Genomic DNA, 25,132 nt, shown 5'->3' with positions numbered 1-25,132 from the left:
GCGCAAGATAAATCAACACTTGTCTCACAGTTAATGAGGCAGCGGCAGTAGCAGTGACAACAGCAGCATGGCGGCCTGCATTGGCAGAAACTTCGCTCAGGATTAATATTACAGATATAGAGCCAGCAATTTCAACATTCAGAGACTCTTCAAACCTCGGCAGTGGATCATGGCTCGAGTCTCCGAAGGGAACACGAAAATAACGAGCAGCGTGGGCCCGATGCGCTCCACACAGCGAGAACGAAAGATGGCCCATCGCTTGGGACATCGGCGTTGCTCATGACTCAACACGTCTGCTGACGAGACTGTAGATAACCCAACCTTTCTGAAGGTACCCGCTGTGCTGGAAGAAGGGGATTGTGCTTTTTTTTTACATGTCTGCGACTTTCTTTCTTGGCGACACTTAGCGGACGCGCGAATGCTGCCATGGGTTTGAGCAAGTCTTGAAAAGCTGCATTTCAAAATTCGCAGACAGAAAGCTGACGATGAGCACATCGAAACCATTTGCTATCGTGGCTACTCGCTCGAGGTAAGCTTGAATTTTACGCTGCTGACTGAACTGTTCAAATCTATTTTTTCGTCTAACTTTCCTGCATGTTAAAGGTCAAAATCTAGAGGCTTGTTAATTCAGAGAACGAGTTATACCTCAGCGACGATTCAGCGTATCTAGTCAATAAACCGGAAATTTAGCAAAGGCCCACTGCGGGAGTAAAATGTATCCAATGAACCTAACATTTCTAATGCTGTCATTATATGGCAGTTCCATCGACTTTGTATTTCCCACATACCACGGCATCATGAGAAGTGGCTCACTCACTCAGACTCTTGTCCACTTACAATCGCTCATCCTCAGCCTGACTACGCCCACAGCAGGACAAATGCTTCTCCCATATCTCTCCAATTAACCCTGTCCTGTGCAAACTGTGGTCACGGTTCCTATCCACGCAAGCTTCTTAATCTCATTCGCCCACCTAACTTTCTGCCGCCCCCTGCTGTGCTTGCCTTCAATTGGTTTGTTCATATGGGAGGTTGTGGACAAATACTGCACCAGGGTGGCGAAATCCTATTCTGGTGATGGAGTGCATTGTCGGTTCTGGTCACCGAGGTCAGGCCGCACCCCACGACTGATAATGCAATTCCATCGACACGCGGAATTTAAAAAAAAAAAAAACCGATCGAGAATTGCGCGGCACAGGGATTTCAACCCCGGTCCTTTCACTCACTCAGCTCACTCGCTTTCACGGCTACCTGCCTTAACATCTACTTACGTACTCATGTTCACATCTGCTCTCAGACATTTACGTTCGTTGGCTGTTTCGTTGTTTGCTGACAATGGAAGAGATGAGATTATTGCCGCGGCCGACGACGCACGTGGCTCGCCTAGCATCATTAAGCTTGGCACCAGCGTAAGTGGAAGACAAGACACAGAAGAGGCACGCAGGACAATCGCTGACCTGTGTGCCTCTTCTGTGTCTTTTTACTCAAGCTGGTGCCAAGCTTAATAATGAATCACCTACTCGCTCAACTTTCTGCATTACTTGAAGTCCCTTAGCGTAGCCTGGGTTGCACAGATGTGGTGGTGAGCCGCCCAGGGCTGCCAGGTTCCTTGTCCAATTTTCACAGTTTTGACGCTCGAATGAAGTGGTCACTTGTCACGCATCTTCCATGGCCCGAACCAATGTTATGCATGACTACTCCCGCGTTTGCTGCTAAGACGATGGGTGCCTTGCCTGCTTACGGCAGCTGAGATGCTTAGCTGCGCTGGTTTGGACTGTGGGGTTTAACAGCCCAAAGCGACTCAGGCTATGAGAGACACCATAGTGGAGGGCTGTGGATAATTTCGACCACCTGGGGCTCTTTAACGGGCACCGACATTGCACAGTACACGAGTGTAGCGTTTTGTCTTGAAATGCTACCGCCACTGCCGGGATCAAACCCACATCTTTTGGGTTAGCAGCAGAGCACCATAACCACTGAGCCATCGCGGCAGTGAAACCGAAACAGATGAGAGTAGAAATTTAATGTGGTTTTAGTTTGGTTTTATAGGTTTTAGCATCCCAAAGCTAATCAGGCCATGAGGGTCTCTGTGGTAGAGGGCACCGAATAATTTCAACCACCTGGAGTTCATTGACGTGCAGAAACATTGCACAGTACATGGACCTCTAGCATTTTACCACCATCGAAATGTGACCACCGCAGCAGGGATTGAACCCATGTCAGAAGAAAATCAATTATATATTATATAGCAGTCATAGGCAAACACCACATGGTGATCCATATACACTAATGTTTGGTGCATCATTCGAAAGAAGGAAACACACAGCTGCAGTTGCGAGCCGAATAAGCTTTGCATTATTGCATTTGTGTTTAGTAGAGCCACAAAAGAGCGAGTAGGTGAAAGATTTATGGGTAGTTTCTGCATAATTCACATTAAAGGGACTGAAGACTTACCAAAACGTGTCTTGAGGTTGTGGTGAAAATGATGTGTTGCCTCATGTAGTAGAATTGAGCTTTGCAATATGAAACAAAGATTTATAATTTTAATTTTTTGTTGAAAATTGCATAAAACAAACAAATGCCACTTGCAGCGAGACCTTGCCGCTATATCAGTGTATCCCACGATGTGACCATATCTCAGTAAAATATTATATTTGTTGAGCGTAGAACTTGTTTTCTCTCTCGGGAGTGTTCGTCATATTTTATTTTAGTTTACGCTCTCTCGATTGCGTCCTTCGATGGAAAGGAACCCTCCCTTCGCACTGCCAATGAGGTGCTTCAAGCTTTTGTCACCAGATGCCGCTAAAGTGTTCTGCATTTGTTAGTTGAAGCAGTAAAAAAAGTTTTGTCGACAAGGCGCACATCACTGCGCCATAACAGCTTTTGGTACGGAAACTGAAATGGATGCTGTTCTATAGAAGAAAATGGTAAAATTACTGTCTGGCAGTTGTGATCTTCACTCACTGATCATGGTTTCCAGCTTCTTCAGGATACATAAAAACTGGTATTCGGTGATCAAAAAGCTTTCAATTACAATCTTCTACAGTGTTTCTGACAAGTGTTGTGAAATTGAGTACCTTAGAAACACGTTTTCCATTGTGATGAGAAAAATTGCATGTTTAAAATTCAGTTGTTGGCGTGCTTACAGATTGAGAGACAGGTAGAGTGCTGGGAAGCATGCAGGTTCTGGATGCTTGACAATATCATACTGAGGACAACTCTGTAATGCATATGACTCATGCGTCACATACTCCGTGTGTATTTGACAAGGTCTAGATCACATGAACTGTCAAGAGAAGCAGCTGTAGGCATGCTGCGCCAATGGTGTTTATGCTGTAGATCATCAGGTGTCCCAAGTCAAGCAGCCAACAGGAGAGGTGTCCTACCAAGGAGAGGGTGATTGCAGCCCTTGCAAAACTCCTGAGAATGGCGTTGAAGATTCCCAGAACTCTCCATCAACACCAGCCAGCAACACTCTTGATGGTGCCCCATCACAACCGTTGGCTACCAACGAACCCAACAGACATTCCAAAGTAATGCAGGGGGCCCTTTCAACCTTACCACACTAAGCTGCCTACACCCCGAGTCAGGAAATTATTTGCAGAAATTCTGCCCAGGATGGTATAAAGGGCCCTCCTGGCTTTGGTGCAGCACTAGAAAGAAAAAGATATGGCGCGTTGCTTTTCTTATGCAGCTTTCCCAGCACAAAAAGACTGATTTATATTTTGTGCCCACAGGTTGCAGAACATGCAAGAAAGTATCGGAGCCATTTAACCGTTTTGACCCTGGTGTCCTCGCGTGACAGCAACTATTTTTTAATGCCCTATATTCATGAGTCACTGAGAATAAACTTGCAACAGGTACCGAAAAAGCCGCCTTATATATATGCGGTCCACATTTCATGCTGTTGTACTTTTTGCTGTGCTTTAAATTGACAACAAAGATGGGGCACGACATAAATCAACAATGTTGTGAGGTGCAAATGTTCCAATATTGTTTATTCTCTAAATAATAGCTTCACTATGCTAAGAATTTTGTACCTTTTTTTCACCCTTACTGACACAGTAACCGTACCATAGTCTTCTGCCTGACAATAACAACAGTACAGAGGACCATTGTTTACCGAACCAGAGAACAGGTCAGTCAGACAGAAGCTGACAATATTCAACTCCTTGTGCAACACGGAACAGAGACATTGCAGAAACTTGCTGACATTCTCAACAGGATGGAGTCGATAGAGCATTCACAGTTCAAGACAATACGATATCTTAGAAACGGCACAAGAGCAAGCTGTAACAGTTGCCAGCATAGAAGAATCGATGAAATTTTTATCAGGGCAGTACGATTACATCATGGAAAAAACTACAGAAAATGAACAAAAAAAATTGCAGAGCTTTGTAAACACATGTGCAAACTTCACGAACAACTGGATAAAAGTGGCCATGAGACGAAACAACTAAAGATAGCTGTAAATGATGTTAAACAGTATTCATGGCGCAAGAACATTGAAATATACACGGCATCCCTTTCAGGGAAAATGAAGATATCTTCAGTGTTTGGGCATTCCTTTCACAAGAGATTGGTTTGCCCACACCATATTCCGAGAGTGTCGATGCTGCTCACAGGCTAAAAGCTAAAGAAGAAAAAATTCCAGTATTGGTCCGCTTAAATGATCGAAATGTTCGCAATTCATGGGCCGCGAATAGAGATTAATTAAAATCTGAAGACATCTACATCATCGACAACATGAATCGTCATGTTCGGCAGTTGTGGTGGGCTGCAAAATCAAAAGTGCGTGAAAGATTTCAAATTCACGTGGACAAGAAACGGCAAGGTCTTCATGAGAAAGAAAGAGGGAGACAAAGTCATTCGAATTCATTCATTGATGACTTCGAGGAAGTGTAATGGGTGCACAAATTTTACAGACCTATACGGATGGCACGTGTATGCAAAGCAGTTTGCGTTTGAAGAAGGGTATAAGAAAGGCGTCGATTTACTTCATGTCAATATAAGAAGTATTCGTAAGCATTGGAATGAATTTCTTTTACATTTATCTGAGAAGCCAGAGCAAACAGATGTAATAGCGTTGACAGAAATGAATGCGGATGAACCCACATGTGAAACATGAGTTGTCAGCTTATCAGTCATATTACTTTTGCCGTGAAACTGGTCAAGGAGGCGGCATTCTGCTGTACATTAGAAACGAATGGAATACTGAACGCACCGCCATACCTACACAACACATGGAAACAGTGATTGTAAATATAACGTCTGATGAACACACCTTTGTCATCTGTGCAGCTTACCATCTGCCTAGCGGGCCGATAGGTGAGTTCTTGTTCGAGTTTGAAAAACTTCTGGGAAAACTTGACCATAGGGACAATTTAGTGTCTAGCAGGCGATTTCAACATGTGCATTCATGTGCATTAGGAATCCTCACAAGTGCGTCGAACTTAATGGCGAATTAAGGCTTCATGGACTGCGATGTGACAATTGTTGCATCCCAGTTCCTTATACCCACCCTGTCGAATATCTGGGTCTGCGCATAGATGAGTTCTTTACCTGGGATGAACATGTCATACATTTGTAAATGGTTAAGGCAAGTTGAGGCATATATATACAAATTACGAGGAGCAACTGTTAAAACATGTTACAATGTATTTCAGTCTGTAGGCGGAAGCATCCTATGATCTGCTGTAACAATCTACGGCAGCTGCTCTGTTACTCGGCAAACAAAAGTTAATGAACTGCTGCGTAAGATTTCCAGAAATAGTGTGTACGTGACACAACTCAATAATAGACAGAATGAAGACATCATGAATAATTTAAGCCTATTGAATTTAAGACAGATATTAGTATGTAATTCTAACAACAAATTATTATGACATAAGTTTCCAAAGAACCTGTGAGCAAAGAACACTAAGGCCAAAGGAAAGACTTTTGGTGCCACGAGTTTATACTAATTATGGGAAAAGAACTCATAGGTATTATTTACCACAGTTTAACAGCTTACCTGACGAGCTCCTGTGTATCAGCGACAGAAAAAAATAAAAATTCCCGTTAAGAAACTGGGTGCTTTTATAACGGGATTTTTCCTTTTACTTTTTTTTCTCTTTCACTCCTGCTTGCCATAATCGTGTTTCTTAAAGCGTTGCCAATCTTTTTATGTTGCTCTTTTGTACTTATTTTATTCGTTTATTTCATTTTCCTTATCAGCCTCATGAGCATGACTGTCTTCAGTTACTTAGAAAATGAAAAGTGCACTTATGGAATTTGTTGCATTTAAGGGGCAGTGTATCGTTGTTTTCTGCTTTCTGGCTCTATTACTCGGCAGAACTGCGTGTGAAAATTGTCACTACTTTCGTGATGGTTTATTCCTGTACTTCTGCATATTGTTACGTCTTTGAACTCTGTACAAGAGTGTGGCATCACTTTTTTGAGGATATACTTGCCCGTTTTTTTTTAATAGTGTTGATTTATGAGTCAACTTAGTATATTTGTGAGCGTTTCGTTGTCCGGTGTATGGTGTGCACTGCTTCTGCCGGCCCACCCACAAGCACCAAGGTGTTTAGGTGCGGCAGAAAAATCTGTATGTAAAATTGCGGACAATAAAGCTTCTATTCTATTCAAATCTATTCCTGAAAGAAGGACACCAGAGCTTGCTGGCTATCGTGTTATTCAAGTGAAGTGAAACTGGAAGGGGGTGGTTCTTGACAGTTTCATTTTTAAAGAAGTGAAATTGTGCCTGCGCCTTTATGTCAAAGTGAAAAGATACAGGTATATATCTGCGGAAGCTCTCTGTGGAATAGTCAGAACCAGCACTTGATTACATAAACCCCGGATGTAGTGCATATGCTGGCACCAACTGATGCTCTCTGGCAACATAGAAAGCACAAAAGCCCATCATGTTCTTCACTGTGCCTATGGAAAAGGTCCGTCCTTTGTGCGTCTTGACAGAACAAGGATGTTTGCTATGACCTTATCAGCCACTGGCCATTTGTGGAAAACACCTTTTTAACTGCAAATTAAAGACGTGTTGATAATACAAGGTGTAATCAATAAATTTCGCTTCTTGCCTTGCAACTTACTAGTTGAAAAAATTGAAGGAAGTTACACTTAAAAGTAAGTTTGCAATGAATTTATTCCCAACTTTTCGGCAGTCTCCACTAGTGGTAGTAACTACTGTTACTAGTGCATCTGTTGACTACACTAAGTGCACACTGCATAGGTGACCTATTCATAAGATGAAAAGTTCGTAGCCTTCAAATTTTCCTTCATCCTGGGGAAGCAGACGAAAGCCCATTGGCACAAGGTCTGAGCATAGGGTGGGTGAAGCAAAGCACGTGCTCTTATGCTTTTAATGCACAAGTGGTGGAAGTGTACTCCTGTTGCTAGGGGCTACATTGAGAATTGATGTGCTCATGCGAAGATGACTGTGCATCTGAGGAAGAGGAGCAGCCAAATACTCTAGTGACTGCGGAATGACCGCACGCGTTCTCATTCACATGGACAATTTGTCCATATGGTACCAGTAACACATAGTGCAGTTCCCTAAAGGCTGCATGGACAGTAATGGAAAAGGTATGCCACAAATTCACAGTCCAGCAATGTGAAAGTGTGACAAATTTAGCAACTTCCTTGCTTCTTGCACATTGCTGAGAAATGACCTGTTTCAAACACTTGGCATCGTGTTCTTTTCTGCATCCGTGTCCTTTTCTGCCCGGTTCCATAGAAGATGAATTACCAAGAAGCCCGGTCTTCTGTTTTAGCAAACAACCAGAAATTTTGAACAGATAATGCAGTGGTAACCGCTCATTTATGGGTCAAGAAAACTTAACACGTCACATACCTGCACACTCATTAAGACATCCCAAATCTTTCCATCAAATGGTGTTTTGTTTTGCTTTTCTTGTTCCAAATTCTGTCTCCAGAATTTTGTCTTTTCCAACTAATAGATTGTCTGTGCACTTGAATAGTTCACTGAAAGCATTCTAGGTAAAAACAAAACCTCCATTGACCATGGTGGTTGAGCATTCGCCTCGCATGTGGGAGGTGCGGGGTTCTATCCCCAGTGCCGTCGGGTACCCACTGGTGATACAGTGGGTACAAGCTTTTCCCTGGTCTAGTGCTCGGCTTATTTAGGGTGAAATGCTTGGGAAATGGGTCTTTGACCCCACCTTGAGAAATGAAAAATACCTTGTGCCATGGCACTCTTTGGCCGTAGAAATCCATTATTATCATGATCATCCACTGACCATGCTTCATTCATTCTGAATTGCTTAACTGATTTCTATTGCAACTATTTTGTACTGACTGCTGGGTACACACCATTACAAGAAATTGCAGTTTGGGCTGACTCAACAAATAGATGTATTATTACTGTGGAGCAATACAGTATTGTTACTATTATTACATAGAACTGTTAGGAATCTGTTCCACAAAAAAATGGATTTTTGCAAATGTGTGCAATATGCAAGACTGTTCTTGACAAATGATGCTTGACAAAATGAGAATTATCTGCCTTTGACAGCCATATCTGCTGCATTATAAAAATCAAAATGGAACAGATACACTCAAGAGCCATCTATCGAAAAAATATCCAGCATCCATACAGCAGTTTGTCTGCGCATGTCACCTATGGACAATAGCTGTTAAAAGCCACAGATGATTTTAACAGCTTCGATGATTTGGCCCCACTTCCCATGTTCATTATAACATACAGGCTTTAGAGGCTGGGCTAGGTAAATTTTCTAACTGAGATCAATGATAGTGGTTTTAGGGCTGCACCATGTGTTACCCAGATTACCTACGGGGTAGCAAACATGCGTACCCCGCGTGGCCGCAGAAAACGCACGCACCCCGCTGCTGCCGCGGTAGCTAACATGCGTAACCCGCGTGGCCGCAGCAGCCGCGGCGTCAAGCAAACGCACGCGCGCCCCGCCGCTGCCGCGCAAGCGACAGGCAGCGCGGGGGATGCTGCCCGCTGCTGGTAACAGCCGGCCGCGAGAATCGCTCAGCCAACCAGGCAGCGTCTCTCCACCTCGTTTCAGTGCTTTCCTTCTCGCGGCGCATTCGTGTCCAGCCGCAAAAAATACGCGACCCGGACGTGATAGCCATGAACCAGCCAAGCGACGCCGGCAGTCCTACGGTAGCCGTACTTGACGTGAAGCTACCTCCGTTTTGGACTGGCGACCCGGAACTTTGGTTCGTGCAAGTTGAGTCGCAGTTCGCTGCACGCCGCATCACTGCTGACAGTACTAAATACCACCACGTGGTGGGCAGCCTTCCGCCTGCGACAGCCAGCGAGGTGCGGGACCTACTGCTAACACCACCGGCAGAGAACGCCTACCAGACGCTAAAAGAGACACTGATTCGCCGTGTCACACCTACAGAGCCGGAGCGTCTCCAGCAGCTACTGCGGGAGGCCGAACTTGGCGACCGCCGGCCCAGCCAATTGCTACGCCACATGCAACAACTGGCCGGCGGCACGACAGCAAGCGACGGCCGTTTGGTGCGGGAACTGTTCCTGCAAAGGCTTCCCACAAGCGTACGGATAGGCCTCACGGCGTCGGGCGAGACAGACCTTGCCAAGATGGCCGAGCTCGCCGACAAACTCATGGCTGTCGCCGTGCCCACAGTCGCGTCGGTGCACGCAGACGCACCGTCCGCCAATTCCCTGCAAGAGATGCGAGAGGAAATTTCTCGCCTCGCAGACACCGTCGCAGCGCTGCACTCGAGCGGCAACCAGCGACCACGACAGCGTACCGCATCACAACCACAACAACGCAGGGTGTGCTGGTACCACCGCAAATTCGGCAACGCTGCACGGAACTGTGTGCCGCCCTGTGAAAATTCGGGAAACGCCCCGGGCCAGCGCTGAGGGTGACCAGTGCCCCCGCCCTGCCGGACAGTCGCCCATCGGTATTCTTCCTGACCGATCGCGAAAGAGGTGCTCGTTTCCTAGTCGACACAGGGGCGGAAGTTAGTGTCGTGCCAGCGTCGCCAGCCGATCGCAAACGACCGTGCGCAGCACCGTTGCAAGCTGTCAACAATACGACGATACCGACGTACGGGCAACGCTCTCTCTCGCTGGACCTGGGCCTCAAGAGGACATTTCGGTGGATTTTCGTCGTGGCTGACGTAAAATTTGCCATCCTGGGAGCGGACTTTTTGCGCAACTTCGGGCTGCTTGTCGATGTCCGCAACCGGCGTTTACAGGACCCCCTGTCACACGCAGAAGTGCGCGGGAAGCCATCCAGGCATCCTCCCCTCAGCCCCACGCTCGTAGCACCGCCGGGCGCTACACGATTCACCGGCATCCTCGGCGAATTCCCCGAACTGACGCGGCCACCACAGGCCAGCGCGGCCGTCAAACACAATGTATGCCACCACAGGCCCACCAGTTTACGCACGCCCACGCCGCTTGTCCCCGCAAAAGCTGCAAGCAGCTCGACAGGAATTCGACCACATGCTCGAGCTCGGCATAATCCGCCCGTCCGCTAGCCCATGGGCGTCTCCACTGCACATGGTGCCGAAGTCAACACCAGGAGACTGGCGACCCTGCGGCGACTATCGAGCCCTCAATCGAGCAACCGTGCCAGACCGCTATCCGGTACCTCACATTCATGATGTGACGTGCAGCCTACATGGTGTGGCGATTTTCTCCAAGATCGACCTCGTGCGGGCGTACCATCAGATCCCCGTGGCTCCAGAGGACGTATCGAAGACGGCGATAACCACGCCCTTCGGCCTGTTCGAGTTTCTGCGCATGCCGTTCGGCCTGCGAAACTCCGGACAGACATTCCAGCGTTTTATCAACGGCGTTTTGCATGGCCTCGACTTCTGCCATGCATACCTCGACGACCTACTCATCGCAAGCACTTCATCGGACGAGCATGAGGCGCATCTGCGATCAGTGTTTCAGCGCCTGGCGGAGCATGGCATCCTGGTTAACACGGACAAGTGCGAGCTGGGTGCCGAGAAGCCGACTTTTCTTGGCCATGTTGTTTCAAGCTCTGACATTCAACCTCATCCAGACAAGGTTAAAGCTGTCGAGAAGTTTCCACGACCCACCACTAAGCGCCAGCTGCGCGAGTTCCTTGGCCTTGTAAATTACTACCGACGTTTCGTACCTCGGTGCGTGGCCGTTCTGCACCCTCTCCACCTTTTGCTGTCGACACACGAAGGTGCTGCTAGGGAGCTGCTCTGGACGGACGACGCCGAAGCGGCTTTTCAAGAGATCAAGAGACACCTCGCCGACGCCACACTTCTCGCCTACCCGCAACCGGGAGTCCCACAGTGCGTCACGGTCGACGCCTCGGACGCAGCTGTGGGGGCTGTCCTTCAACAACTTAACAAAGGAGTATGGCAACCGATCGCTTTCTTTTCTCGGAAATTGACACCCACCGAGCAGCGTTACAGCACTTTCGGACGCGAGCTGTTGGCCGTCTACGCAGCAATCCGGCACTTTCGTCATTACTTAGAAGGGACGGAATTCTTTATAATGACTGATCACAAGCCTCTCACCGGCAGCTGAAAGCAGCACTCATGGCAAGTGAACACGACTCTTGGGTGGAAGCATTGCCTATCGTGCTCTTGGGCACACGCACAGCGTGCGAGGCAGATATCGGCTGCAGCGCTGCGGAACTTGTCTACGGCACGACTCTACGTCTGCCTGGTGATTTCTTTGCATCTGACCAACAGCGAGCTCGCATTTCCGCCAGCGACTACGCATCTCGCCTTCGCGACATCATGAACAAGCTCCGAGCTACACCTCCACGACAGCCCGCAGAGAGGAGGACACATGTGAGCAACGAGCTTGAGTCATGTAGTCACGTCTTTCTGCGGAACGACGCTGTACGACGGCCACTACAAGCACCGTACGATGGGCCATTCAAGGTTCTCCGCCGTGGGCGGAAGACGTTCACTATCGAAATGCGGGGGCGGCGGGAAGTTGTCTCGTTGGACAGACTTAAACCTGCGTACATGGAAACGCAGTCCATGACACCCACCTCCATCCCGTCGCCTGGAACCCATACAAGAGTGCCTCGTCCCAGGGCAGCGGTTTCCACCAGGGAGGAAAATGCATCCACGCCTGATACTCGCACCTACCACACGCGCAGTGGCAGACGTCTAAATGCGCCAAGTCGCCTCAACCTCTAATCGCACGAGTGTTTTCTCGTGTTGGTTCCGTTCGTGTTCTCACTGCGATGTCAGTGCACGTTAAAGATCCCCAGGTGGTCGAAATTATTCCGGAGCCCTCCACTACGGCACCTAATTCTTCGTTTCTTTCGCTCCCTCTCTTATTCCTTCCCTTACGGCGCGGTTCAGGTGTCAAACGATATATGATACAGATACTGCGCCATTTCCTTTCCCCCAAAAAAACCAATTATTATTATTTCAGTACCTGTCTCCCCCCTCAGAGAATCATATTGGTAGCGTCCAAGTCTCGCAAGTCACCCCCTCAGAGAATCGTCTTGGTAGCGTCCAAGCCTCTCCCAGGCCAATACGCACGTGTGGACGCGTCCTCACACTTTTTCTCGCAGTTGACGCGTTTAGGTGGTGTGCAGTACGACGAGCGTTCTTCTGGATATCCGAATTTAAAGATGCGCATTCAAGACCACTTCAAAATGCGCCTCTTGAACTTCGAGGAGCATTGCGCTCTAACGGCAACAAATGGTAAGTCTGCACCTGTTCTTCTAGTTCTTTTTAAGCGTTAGCTGTTCAGTAGTACTGCTCACGGCTACAGGAAGGCATGATTGCGTAACTACTTTGCTGGACGCCATGCATATAATTGCGCGCTGGCTGCACCGGGAACCTTACTTCTTCTTGGAACGTAGGGGAACAGCTCTGCCTGAGTCGTCCCCAAACAAAGGCTTATTGCAGGTTGTTGCAGACCAGCCGCACTAAAAACCGATACCTAAGCGTTTGGCGGATAGCGAAAAAAGCGCGCTTCTGTACGTCAGGCAGGCTTGGCAGACTTCGTCGCTAGATTACGCGGAGGAAATTTTTTAGAATTATTTTTTGGGTAAAATGCGACCAGTTCTAAACCCTGAAGCTACAAATGTGAGGGCTAGCGGTTTCTGTAGACTGTTTTTGCCCGTGTTTGTGGGATGCTGAATGAATTTTATTGCATCACATTTGCGTGATAGAACCTCGGGATATTGACGCACATCGATCCCATCTATGCTTTGTGTCAAGCGCGAACGGGCCTACAGAATTTCCATCGAAATGCGACATGAAATTGTAGAGGCCCGTAGTGTGCGATGTCAGTGCTAGTTGCACAGGTGGTCGAAATTCCCGGAGCCCTCCACTACGGCGTCCCTCATAGCCTGACTCTTTGGGATGTTAAGCCCCCATAAACCAACTTCGAGGTCCTGGCGTTGCCTGTTTCCTATCGACGCCGAGGTGTTGTTTGCTCGCTTTGAACGTTGTAATTCAAGAACGCCGTAAAGGACGTGCTATCAACGAACCCTCTTTGCCGTCGCAGAGACGCCAACCTGTGCGTGTTCCTTATGCGCAGCATCCCTAGCTGAGGGTCCTGCACGGGGCCTTTGCGCCTTAAGTGCTTTCATCGCGAATGTCCTGGCAATTTTAACGCGACAGCTTTAAGGAGCTCGTGTCGCAGAAAAGCCGGTGTCGTAGGCATCTTTGGCCGTGAGCGAAAAATGGCGCATCTCAGTGGACACCTGATCCGCGCCGTAAGGGAAGGGATTTTAACGCCACAGCGTTAAGGATTGATTGATCGATCGGTCGATCGATTTTTCCATTCCCTTACGGCGCGATCCGTGTGTACAGCGAGAAATGTGCGACAGGCGTCATTTCCTTTCCTTAAAAGCAATTGTTCATTTCATTTTCCTTCCCTTACGGCCCGGTTCGGGTGTCCGCCGATATATGTGAGACAGGCGTCCTTTCCTTTAATTGCCCAACGGGCCACGCGTCGCGCTGAACGGGCGATGGCGTTCCATGTACCCCTCGGCAACACCGCGGCACGCTGTCGCGTCTCACTCTTAAAGACGAAGCTTATAAGCATCCTCCATTTTTTTTCCTTGGTTTGGTGTGGAACCCGATGCGGTGGCTTAGGGGTTAGGGCGCTCGGCTACTCACCCGGGTTGCGGCAACTGTGGCTGCGGCAACAGTTTCTCTGTCGCTGTTGATTGTGGTAGCTGCAGCGCCGTTTTCGGGGTGTTCCTTAGGATGGTGTCGATTTGTTGTATTTCGCCTCTGTTACAATTGTGGTATAGTAGGCTGTATGTCACCCTGTTGACCACGAGGCTTTTCATTAGCTCGAGTGTCCGCCTCCTTCATGCCATATCTCTTTCTGGATACTCTGCTGATATTTCATTCTAGCCACCTGATTGGTTGCTAGAATGATCACCAGAGTATTCAGAAAGAGATATAGCATGAAGGAAAAACCGGAGGTGTGGTGCCGCCAAATTTGAAGACGAAGCTTGGCGCCAAGTTTGAAAACTCAAAATTGGCAATGATGGAACTTGATTAATTTAGGCAAACAGGGGAAAAGAGGGGGAGGAGGCATCAATACTTACGCATTCCTCCAATGTGGGTGCCGCAGTGATCTCATAATGGTTATAACAGTGGCAGCTGCTGCTGCCCATGCCGCGCCATGCAGTTGTTTAAGGATGTAATGTTGAAGGGCGTTTCGAGGCACTTGACACCGGCTTAATGCGACCACACGCCCCGCCTGATAATCACTAAGCGGGAAGCACGCAGCTATGGCTATGAGGACAAGGTTAGTAACATGATCAGGGGCGCTTTCGGCGCGAAATGATGCAGTGTGTTTCCCACTATCTTCTGCTAAACAGCTGCGGCTGTAAATTTAAATCCTATCTGGACATTCTCTGACTGCCACTAATCGGTATGTCATGTGCGGATAATAATATGCTGATAATAATACATCACTGCGCCAAACATAAACACAATGCACAGACATCTGACCTTCAAAAGCTCTATAGGGCTTCAGTGGCCGAGCCAGACAAGCAGTGGAGCCGCACATACATGTACACAGGACATGAGAAGACATATTAAACATGCAATGCTTTTATAAATACAGATTCCCCCAGTTGCCGAAGTGTTTTCCTGAAAACATAAATGCGCACTTTTGTACGAGCAGAATTATAGCGCCTTTTTGTGTGTTGTACTCGTGTCTTTCATCATTTGTAAAACTGCTCAAAGAAGACAGAGAGGGAGGAAAACCCAATGACACACGCACAAAGCGCATCTGCGCTTTCCGTAACAACTGGTGATGACGTTCGCTATGGCCAGCGTTGCACTGGCAGCAAAGTGCAAGCTACAACTGTGCGCTCTGATTTAGATACGCACTCGATCACTGCGCGTCTAGGCCTAATGAGGCATTCAGTTTCCTTGGAACCGTTCAGAACAGCAAAGAAGTACAGGTTGCCTACTAGAAAAGTGATTTTTTTTAGAAAAACAGCCATTTTTAGGTACGAGTCATGATTCTTTCGCGATCATGGCAACAGCATTTATGGGCGTCGAAACGGTTGTGATAGAAGTTGACTTTACAGTATGTGACTAAGATTTTCTAATTGACGTTTAAATTTTAACAGTTCGGTGCTTGGCAGCAAGTAGAGAATTGTAGCGGACCATCAGGGCAGCTGGTGCTAATTAGATGTGTAAAGATGTAATTTCTTGTGGCTCTACGACGCTTGGAATTTCGGCCCTGCAGATGGACCCAAGGGGCGCTGGCCGGCTGCAGAGCCCACATAGTCACCCCCACAAAGTGACATTGGTCAGAGCGGATGCATCACGCTCCTTTCGCACTTTCCTTCTGGTTCGAGTGGCAGTATGCGAGGAATGCTCTGGCAGGGCCGGAGAGAGGTAGATGTGGCTGCGCTCTGCTTATGTGTCCCTTAGATACGTCTGAGCAGCTGAAATTACTCGAGCCACTGTACTAAGGGCAGTTTTATATTTCTGCACACCTGATAATTGATATCAGATGCCTTGATGGATAGCTCCAATTCACTAAATGCAAACAACAGCCTAAAAGTCAATATATAAGAGTTCACTGACCTAAGTGTCTTAGCGTACAAATGAATTAAGACGTCCGCCAATTCCGTTGCTGTGATCCTAAAAGAATCATTCTATCTCAAAGAGCCTATCAACACACAGGGTACAACTTCCCACCTCTAGAATTTCAGGCCAGAATCTATTGAACGCCATCCCTTCGGCCTTAGTTAGGCAATTGAAAGGCTTTTACTTGATACGTGAGAAGTGCTCAGTTTTTGTCTTCTTTATTTATGCCACCTGTCTTGCCATGAATATCAACGGGGAAGAGCGGACTTTGTACAATGCTCTATTGGGTTGTCTAGGAATTGCTTGACTCGTTTGTTCTACAAATTCCACGTAATAGAAAAATGTGCCGCCTGCTTTCATAACTGCGTACATTTTTTTTTCAGAGCCGGTTGCTTCTTCTCGCTGGGTCATTGAGGTAATCAAGCCCTTTCAGGTACGGACCTTGCATCGCCCACAAGCACTCCTATTGCCTTTTGCTTGTCACGTGCAAAGTTAACAGTCGATGAATATTGTTCGTGCCTAATACCATTTGCACCCAAAAAGAGCAGTGTGACCTGTCAGACACGTTATAAAGGTGAATCGGTATTTACAGCGTTCACTCGGGGTAATTGTCATGCACAGAAATTTTAAGATGCTTGCAGTTCCTACACTGCATGCATTGAAATGCAGCAGCCATTACCCGGGGTAGGACATGATGGCGGGAATTTCCACTCAGCATGTCGGCGCCGCCACGACTCTGCTAGAGTGGCATTAGCGTGTGTTTATTTATTGATTCAAAATGCAGTTCAAGTCCCTCTTTCGAGGGTTTTACATAAGAGGGGGGGTGGTAAAAAGCAAATATTAGTCGCAACATAATACTGAAAAAAAGCAGACAAAAACAAACAAGAATAACTAAATAAAAACATACGCGCAATATTCTGCATAATTGTGCAAAAAAATTTACAACGCTAGTATTATCACTACACTATGAAATGATAAGTACAGGTAAATCGCTGAAGTTAAACAAATGAATGGGCGCAAAATTTTGGGGCGCATTATGATTCATCACAACAGGCGCGTCTTCATATAAAAAAATTCTAAGAAAGGGTGACACCATTAGGACTGTGGGTTAAGTAACTTGTCATTAAAACCACGGATTAGCTCTTGAAATTTAGTTGTGTCCAATTCGGTACCTATGTTTGATGGCATATGGTTCCATTCGATGACTGCGCATAGAATGAATGACTTTCCGAAAAGGAATTCCTGCAAAATGTCCAGAATCTAAGTTAAAGGCCAGCTTTTTTTATGGTGACAGAGTGACAGCAATGGACAGCACGTTCTTCGGGTTAAGCTGTGTGGGTGCCTGAGTCTTATATTGGACGCGCTGATTAGGAGGGAGGGGGTGTTTTTGAGAATAGCCTATCTCTGGATAGGCGACTTCGACATGCAAATGAGAGGGCAAGTGGAGCACAATCAAGGTGTGGTTATGACTTACTGCATGTTATCAATGCTCTATATTTTCTCAAGCATCTGTCATTCTCGGACATTTTTTTTTTCTTCGATGGATCACACTGTCTTGGCACTCTGTTCGTCAAGCTTTCTTCATACTGTGAGGGATCGTACATTCTTGCATTTGATGTCTATTAGTGGTTATTTACGCGGTTCATGTTCCACCCAAATCAAGCATACACTTTCAATGGAAACATTAGGAAGAAACGTTAGGAAGTGCCATAACACAAGCGTGTTGCGGCTTTATGCTATGTAGCTCTATACACTTTTTGTGGACAGGGAGGAAGAGAAAGCTTCAAAGAAAGCACTAAGCGTCGAGTACATGCTACGCCAGAGTCACCAAGGCCAGTTTGTCCGTCAGCTGGTCCAATGTCAGCCAGGCGCGCTTGAATGGGGGTGTGGAGTGCAGATTAAAGGGGATTAAATTGCTGCATGGCAGGAATAAAGAATATGTTTCAGATTAACGTGTGGTTGTGGGGAAATTGGAACATGCAGGATGGCGATGGAAGAATTGGGATGCTCTCTTTGGCACCGAACGTTATTGATCAGCAAATACTAGGTTTTTAAATTTCATGTTTATGTGACATAGCGATTCCCCTAAGACATGAAAAAAAACAATATTATTGAGAAAGGCATTTGAACTTAATGAAGTGAGGATAATCTATGTAATGTTTTCCCAGCTTCTGGAACATTTCTGCTATGTATGGTATGAAGACAGATGTTCAGGGGAGAAAGCTAGTGGCAATTCTCGGTACTTACCACCTCCCCTTAAAAATAGAAATTACCTAGGATGCGTGATTTATGGGAGACAATTGATGGTTTCAATCTTTTTACTCAGTTCCTAGTGCCAGCTTGTTTTAGACGGTGGTAACAGCAGGCTTGTACATCATTTCAAATCATCGAGAGCCCACACACAATTCTTTCTCGCTCCCTGAATTCAGAAGGGCCCAATGGCCTAGTGCAACTCCCCAACTCGGAACTCGTTGGTAGTTAGGGGTCTTAAACCGTGTGCTTCTGAAAGCTTGGGAACACGCACGTGGTCAGACGGCTTTCTGGAGCCTTGTTTGCGATGCTAAACTCACTCCTCTTATGGCGCCGCATCGCCTTATACGCGATCAGATTCCAGCTAGAAAAATAACTTCGACCCTATTTTATGTACACCCGTGAATTTCAGATGCCCGGAGCTGCAGCAAGGAACGAGAGCAGTAGAGTCCCTGGCAACGGAAGACCGCACCGTGCAGTGGAACCAGCCTCGCAACAAGTGTTGCGCTTCGAGGAAGGTGAGTATCTGCGTATTTTTTTTTTCGAGCAAAAAGCTTCACAGCGCCAACTTTTAGAGCTGTCAGCAGGCCGAAAGCTTCACCTTGAATATAGCTAGAGGTGAAACCATGAGCAAAACTGGTGGTAGTCAGATTCGACACATGACGTCAGCTACAGCAGGCGACACTAGCTTCTGTTGCACCATCTATTTCGACTTTGACCTTTGATCTCGACTTTGACCTTTGACCTTGAGCTTCGGTCAAGCGGAAAAGAGGGAAAGCATCTGCCGGCATCGCATGCGCAGGTCATGAAAGTGGATTCTGCGTAAAACGCTGCTGCACTTTGATACGTTCAGCGGAACGCTAGGCGTGATCGATGCCACTCCTGCCGTAGAGAGCGGTAGAAGTGCGCTCCATCACCGCGTTACGTAGGGGAGGAAAGTAGGCATCCAAGGTATGCTGCCTACTCCCTGCGTAACGTCACACACCTTGACCGAGTGAAACTGGAAAGCAGGGTGTGGAATCTCATGCGCAGGGCATCAAAGTTTGTTCTGCATAAAACACCGGTGAACTTTTATGCGTTCAACCTAAAGCTATGTGTGTGCGACGCGGCACCTGCCGTAGAGACCGCAAGTTTATCGGCCACAAACGTAACCAGGGAGATGGAGCTTTTCGCTTTCGACCAGGATTAACCAGAGCTAAACCATCAGCAATTTGTTTTGGACTGGCAGAGATGCTCGCGTTAAGAAATATATACTAGCTGTTATTCACACGGCAGCTATTGTAAGAAGCAGTGTGCGAGGCTGTGGCTGTCCTCGAACCTTTCTTTTTATTGTTGTTGGGAAATACTTTCATTCTTTCTTTCAAAGCTGTCGTGAGGAACCCGCCCTAAGATGACCGGGACGCTCTAATGCATCTCCTGGCACACAACATACAGCATCACGAACATAGTGAGCTGACAGCCCGACCTGAGACAAGCGGCTAGTTGTGTGGATAATCGCTGGAACCAAGCGACGTCTTTTAATGTGCACGAACCGCGTGAAAATTTGCTCTTGTTAAAGACGACCAAAACTGGAATAAGCGGTAACAGTCGTTGGTACCAATACAACGTCCTTCCTATGCGCCATTACCTATAGAATGTGACCCATAGCAGTGCCTGCAGCTTTTTTCCCCACATATCTTTCTGCGTTTGCAATACCAGTACATAGCTTCCAGAGACGTCAGTTGGGGGATGTCAGTATGTGTGTGTGCGTGGAATGTGGCTGCTTCAAGTGCAGCAATAGCTGCGGTAGAATACTGCCGATGAACTTAAACTTTTTTTAACGAAAGTTCCCAGGGGTATAGCGCAGGAGAGTGAAGGCGTGCTGAACACAAAGCAACGGGGCATACTTGTGGCGTAAATTAAACCTGCCAGGTTCGGCCATGGGTAGCGCAACCTTCAAGCATCTCGCACACCCCATAACAGGTGAATCCATGATTTATATTGTCAACAGCTTGACAACTTCGAAATCCTCGCTGAGTAACCTTCCGGTTCGTGTTGAGATGGATATCACTCATGTCCGGACCAGGCGTATCCGGAAAATGCCTCATTGTTTCCTCTTGGCAGCACCGAGCATAATCAAAATCCATTACGGCACCATGCGTGCAGTGAAAACAAAACATCCAAAAGCGCTGTAGGTTGTATGTCCGCAATTTTATCTCTTTTTGCTCTGCTTTTGGTGACTAGGTTGTGCAAGTCGATGCTGACTGTGACCCTGCAGGCGGGTTGTTAACCGACAAATTGCCTGAGTGAATCTATGGACGGATACAACTTGTCATTTCAACTTCCTTAGTCTCTGTCCTCACCTGTGGTTTCGGCATTCGGTATGCTATACCAACCAGCCCAAGAAACAAATGAAATTCGCTGAGGCGAGGCCGAGATACAGTATGTCGAGGATGATGCAGCTGAGACCCAGCCGCGTGCCGACTGTCTCTGGCAACCGCGGCTCATTGAAGTATTCAGCACTTTGGTGAAGTGTGTTTTAGCACCCAAAAAGGTAGAAATGCACTCTTACAGAGAGTGCTACATTAACAACACAAGATTAGTTCCCCCAACTCAAGCAGCATAATATCATGAACAGTCTTTCCGCCGACCGCTGCAAAAAAGGAGCACTTCGTCGTCTTTTGACTGGTTGGCCAAGGAAGAAACAAAATGTGCAGTTGTGGTGATTTTTACGCATTCATTCTATAATTGCAAAGTGTCGGATAATGTTACGTGTGATGCTTGAGAGCAGGCTGACATAATTGTATCTCCCTCTTTTCATCGCGTTGTGAGGGTCGAATGCTCCCAAACTACAATACGTTTTCCTGGTGCCAAACACGCTCCGTTGCGGTCAGGTATGCTTTGTAGCTCTCGTGATTGGGCTGGACAGGGACACTTCAGGAGACACCCTAAATCGGAGGACATTTAAGCTCTGCCTGAAGGCGAATGTAAGAAAAACCTAGGCATGCTCGTTCGTACAAAAAGCACACAAATATGCTGATGACTAAGCAGAAACGTGTCGTGGTCCCCTTGCCTCCCCTTATTTCGCACCTAGCCACTGAAAACACTAGACATCTTGTAAGAGACCGCAATACAAGGACACTGGATCAAACGCCTGTCATTCACTTGAGAAGAAATTGGTGTTTTTTTAGCATTGTATTCAATATTTCATTGCTTTGAAACACTGAATGCATGAAACCGGCAAAAAGAGCTGTGCCAAGCATAGGAACAAACAGCGCGCATTGATTATATTGCACCCTCTCGGCGAGTCGGGCAGGTTAATTTAAAACGTTGCATTTTAAATCGGAAAAGCAGACTCTTGCCCTTACAAGCTGTTTTGAATGAACAAAGTTTCGTTTCGTTTGCATGCGATACTAAGGGTACATCCTGACAAAAATGTACACGAAAGCGAAGGACTGGAGGTCAAACGGCAGACGCCATGTTTCGCCGTATATTATACATAGCGCTCTAGAGTTCCGCTCTGATGGCTACATTGAGAACTCACACCACTGTCTGCGTGAATTTCTTGAGCAGTGCTTCATCCTTGTAGAGAATGCCAGAAGACGAGGCTTATAATCTGCCTTCGCTAGTGTTCGGCCGAAAACGTGTATTCTACCTTGGATGCGGTATACATGCGGAGGCTTTGCAAAAATGCTGACCACTGTACGCACAATAAATTACTTCAAATGTGCAATTTTTCACTTCGATCAATTTAACGCCAGTGCCAATTAGGTGCCAGGCTCATGTGAAACTTTTGACAGCAGTTCTTCGAGGTTTCGCAGTGTGAAAGGTGGAGGAGGAAGGTATGAAGTTGGAATGGCGTTAAGATGGGGAGGGTTAATCTTGTCGAGGCATGATGGCTGCACAAGTCGATTAACCAGCTGACCTGCAAAACTGTAGAAAGGAGAAGGACAGCTCAGGAGAAAGGAATCCTGTGGTGTGGAGCATGGAGAGATAGTGTGGGATTGGTAGGCTGTGTGTCCGGCTGCGTCAGGTGGCTTCATGTGCCGTCAGGTGGCTTGGTATATTCGGCTTTAACTGAGAAAGACGATCTTGATGTTCATGCAATGAATGATAATCTGACAGCTATCATTACGGAGTGCGCAGTTGAAGTAGCCGGTAGCACGGTTCGACAGGAAACCGGCAAGTTTTCTCAGGTGACGAAAGATCTGATTAAAAACGCCAAAACTTAAGGGTGTCTAACCCTGCCGACGAATAGAACTGGCAGAGATATAGAAGTTAATAAATAAAAGGAAGGCAGCCGACATAAGAAAGGTTAATATGGAGAGAATAAAGCATGCTCTAAAGAACGGAGGTGCCCTAAAAGCGGTGAAGCGGAAACTAGGCATAGGTAAAAACCAAGTGTATGCGCTAAGAAACAAGGAGGGCAATGTAATTGGCAATATGGATAAGATAGTCAAACTAGCCGAAGTGTTCTACCCAAATCTGTACAGTAGTCAGTGTAATCAGAACGTTATTGAGAGAGACGGTAGCGCACAGCAATGCGTCACCCGCCAGTAGCGAAAGAGGAGGTACAGAAAGCCTTAAGAGCAATGTAAAGGAGAAAACCAGCTGGGGAGGATCAGGTAACAGGTGATCACTTGAAGGACGGAGGGGAGATCGTGCTTGAAAAACTAGCCACCCTGTATACACAATGCTTTATGACCTCGACCATACAAGTAGCTTGGAAGAATGCAAACATTATATGAATTCACAAGAATGGAGACGCCAAGGACTTGAAAAGTTACAGACCGATCAGCTTACTATCCATTGCCTACAAGGCATTTACTAAGGTAATCAGTAATAGAGTCAGGACAAACTTAGGCTTTAATCAACCAAATCGTCAGGCAGCCTTTTGTAAAAGATATTCCACAATAGATCATATTCACACTAACAATCAATTGATAGAGAGATGAGCACAGTATAACCAACCTCTATATATAGCCTTCATTGATTACGAGAAAGCATTCGACTCAGTGGAAACCTCAGCAGTCATACAGGCATTGCGTAATCAGTGTGTAGAAGAGCCTTATGTCAAAGTACTGGAACATACATATAGCAACTGCACAGCTACCATAGTCCTGCATAAAGTGAACAATAAAATTCCAATAACGAAAGGCGTCAAGCAAGGAGACGCATCTCGCCATTGCTATTCGCCTCCTGTTTACAGGAGGCATTACGAAGCCTGAGTAGGGAACATTTTTGGATAAGAGTTAATGGAGAATACCTAAATGATCTGCGATTCCCTGACGACATTGCCTTGATGAGTCACTCAGGAGGTGAACTGCAAATCATCCTCAATGGTTTTTCAGCAGCGCAGGGGACAAAGGACGTGACAAGTGCACAGACACGGCGCTGACAGCGCCGTGTCTGTGCACTTGTCACGTCTTTTGTCCCCTGCGCTGCTGAAAAACCATGTCACACCAACTTGCCCAAGCTTCTACAGCATCCTCAATGATTTAGACAGGCAGAGCAGAATGCTGGGTCTAAAAATTAAGATGGAGAAAACCAAAGTAATGTCAACAGTCTAGGAAGGAAACAGGAGTTCACAATTGGCAACGAGGGGCTAGAAGTGGTAAAGGTCTACTTAGGGCAGGTAGTGATAGCTGATCCGGATCATGAGAGGGAAATAACTAGAATAAGAATGGGCTAGAGCGCATATATATGGTAGGTTCTCCCAGATCGTGAATGGCAATTTACCAATATCCCTCAAGAAAAAAGTGTACACGGCTGCATCTTACCGGTAGTCACCTACAAGGCAGAAACATGGAGGCTAATGAAAAGGATTCAGCTTAAGTTAAGGAGAACGCAGCGAGCCATGGAAATAAAAATGATAGGTGTAACAATAAGAAACATTAAGAGACCGGAAGCGGGCAGAGTGGGTGAGGGAACACAACGCTGGTTAATGGCATCCTGGTCGAAATCAAGATTTAAGAATTGGGTTTGGACACGGCATGTAGTGCAAAGTCAAGATAAGCACCGGTCCTTAAGGGTAACGGAGTGGATTCAAAGAGAAAGTAAGCTTAGCAGTGGTCGGCAGAAGGCTAGGTGGGCAGATGAGTTTAAAAATTTTGCAGGCAAAGGGTGGATGCAGCTCGCAAAGAGCAGGGTTAATTGGAGAAACATGGGAGATGCCTTTGCCCTGCAGTGGGTGTTGTCAGGCTGATGATGATGAATAAATTGTTTCGCCTTTCGATGACCATTTAGTCTGGCGCTCATTGTTTGCCCGGTTTACCCGATATATTGTTTCAGTCAAGAGGAGCATTGAAGCATGTCGATAACATTAGACGATGCGCAGTTAAAGCTTGCTTTTATATCGAACCTGAAAATCGCCTGTTGTGCCTCTAACAGTATTGCCGCTTTTTAAATGATTTCATATGTCTTGCTATGAGGACACTTCTACATGCCACGAAATGAGAGAATTGGCACTAAATGCTATCGCTGCGAAATCGCATTCTGAACCTCTTTGCACAGGTACTCATCTATCAATACATGTCATCATGATTGAGAAGTGCTGTTATCTTCTTGATATTTATTGACATTAATAACCATTGTAATCATCGACATCATCGCTTTGTCTGCTTCCCGGAAAAGCTGCTCCCAGTAGCTCGCGGCATGTGGCAAAGGCGGGGCACTTGTTTCTCTTGCCCTCTTCGTGTCTCCTCCCTTGATTGTGTTCGGCATGAGCTTATGAGAAGTGCTACCGACATGCACCATGCATTAGGTACGTAAGAGACTACACTTGGTTCCTACACGTGGGGCTAGGGCATCGGGGCTCGAGCCAAATAAGGCGAACGCCAGGTTTGAACTGTATTCA

The 25,132-nt window shown here is 46.7% G+C and overlaps 2 protein-coding genes and 1 long non-coding RNA gene across 5 annotated transcripts in view; all 3 read left to right on the top strand.

Moving 5' to 3' along the window:
• The first annotated feature begins 49 nt into the window (after positions 1-49).
• LOC144112577 (uncharacterized) lies at positions 50-6,653 on the top strand. Of its 2 annotated transcripts, none has more exons than XR_013310335.1 (3): positions 50-331; positions 408-529; positions 3,337-6,653. It is a non-coding gene; the product is annotated as an uncharacterized LOC144112577 (long non-coding RNA). The 2 variants fall into 2 exon arrangements; XR_013310331.1 differs by having other exon boundaries at positions 3,735-6,631.
• Positions 6,654-9,112: 2,459 nt separating this feature from the next.
• LOC144126062 (uncharacterized) lies at positions 9,113-12,159 on the top strand. Its single transcript, XM_077660008.1, has 4 exons — positions 9,113-9,830; positions 9,872-10,377; positions 10,436-11,359; positions 11,530-12,159. Exons 1-4 carry the CDS (start codon positions 9,113-9,115, stop codon positions 12,157-12,159), a joined length of 2,778 nt encoding a protein of 925 aa, XP_077516134.1.
• LOC144112566 (uncharacterized) overlaps positions 12,060-25,132 on the top strand; it is a 46,702-nt gene continuing 33,629 nt past the window's right edge. For both annotated transcript variants that reach the window (XM_077645378.1, XM_077645375.1), the window contains exons 1-3: positions 12,060-12,675; positions 16,431-16,480; positions 18,710-18,815. In XM_077645378.1, coding sequence (XP_077501504.1) covers positions 12,207-12,675; positions 16,431-16,480; positions 18,710-18,815 — 625 coding nt within the window. In that variant the 5' untranslated portion in view covers positions 12,060-12,206. The remainder of the gene's footprint in view (positions 12,676-16,430; positions 16,481-18,709; positions 18,816-25,132) is intronic.

Source organism: Amblyomma americanum, chromosome 1 (genome assembly GCF_052857255.1).
Source record: "Amblyomma americanum isolate KBUSLIRL-KWMA chromosome 1, ASM5285725v1, whole genome shotgun sequence".
NCBI lineage: Eukaryota > Metazoa > Arthropoda > Arachnida > Ixodida > Ixodidae > Amblyomma > Amblyomma americanum.
The sequence above is the reverse complement of the archived record's forward strand: the minus strand, read 5'-3'. Positions and strand labels throughout refer to the sequence as shown.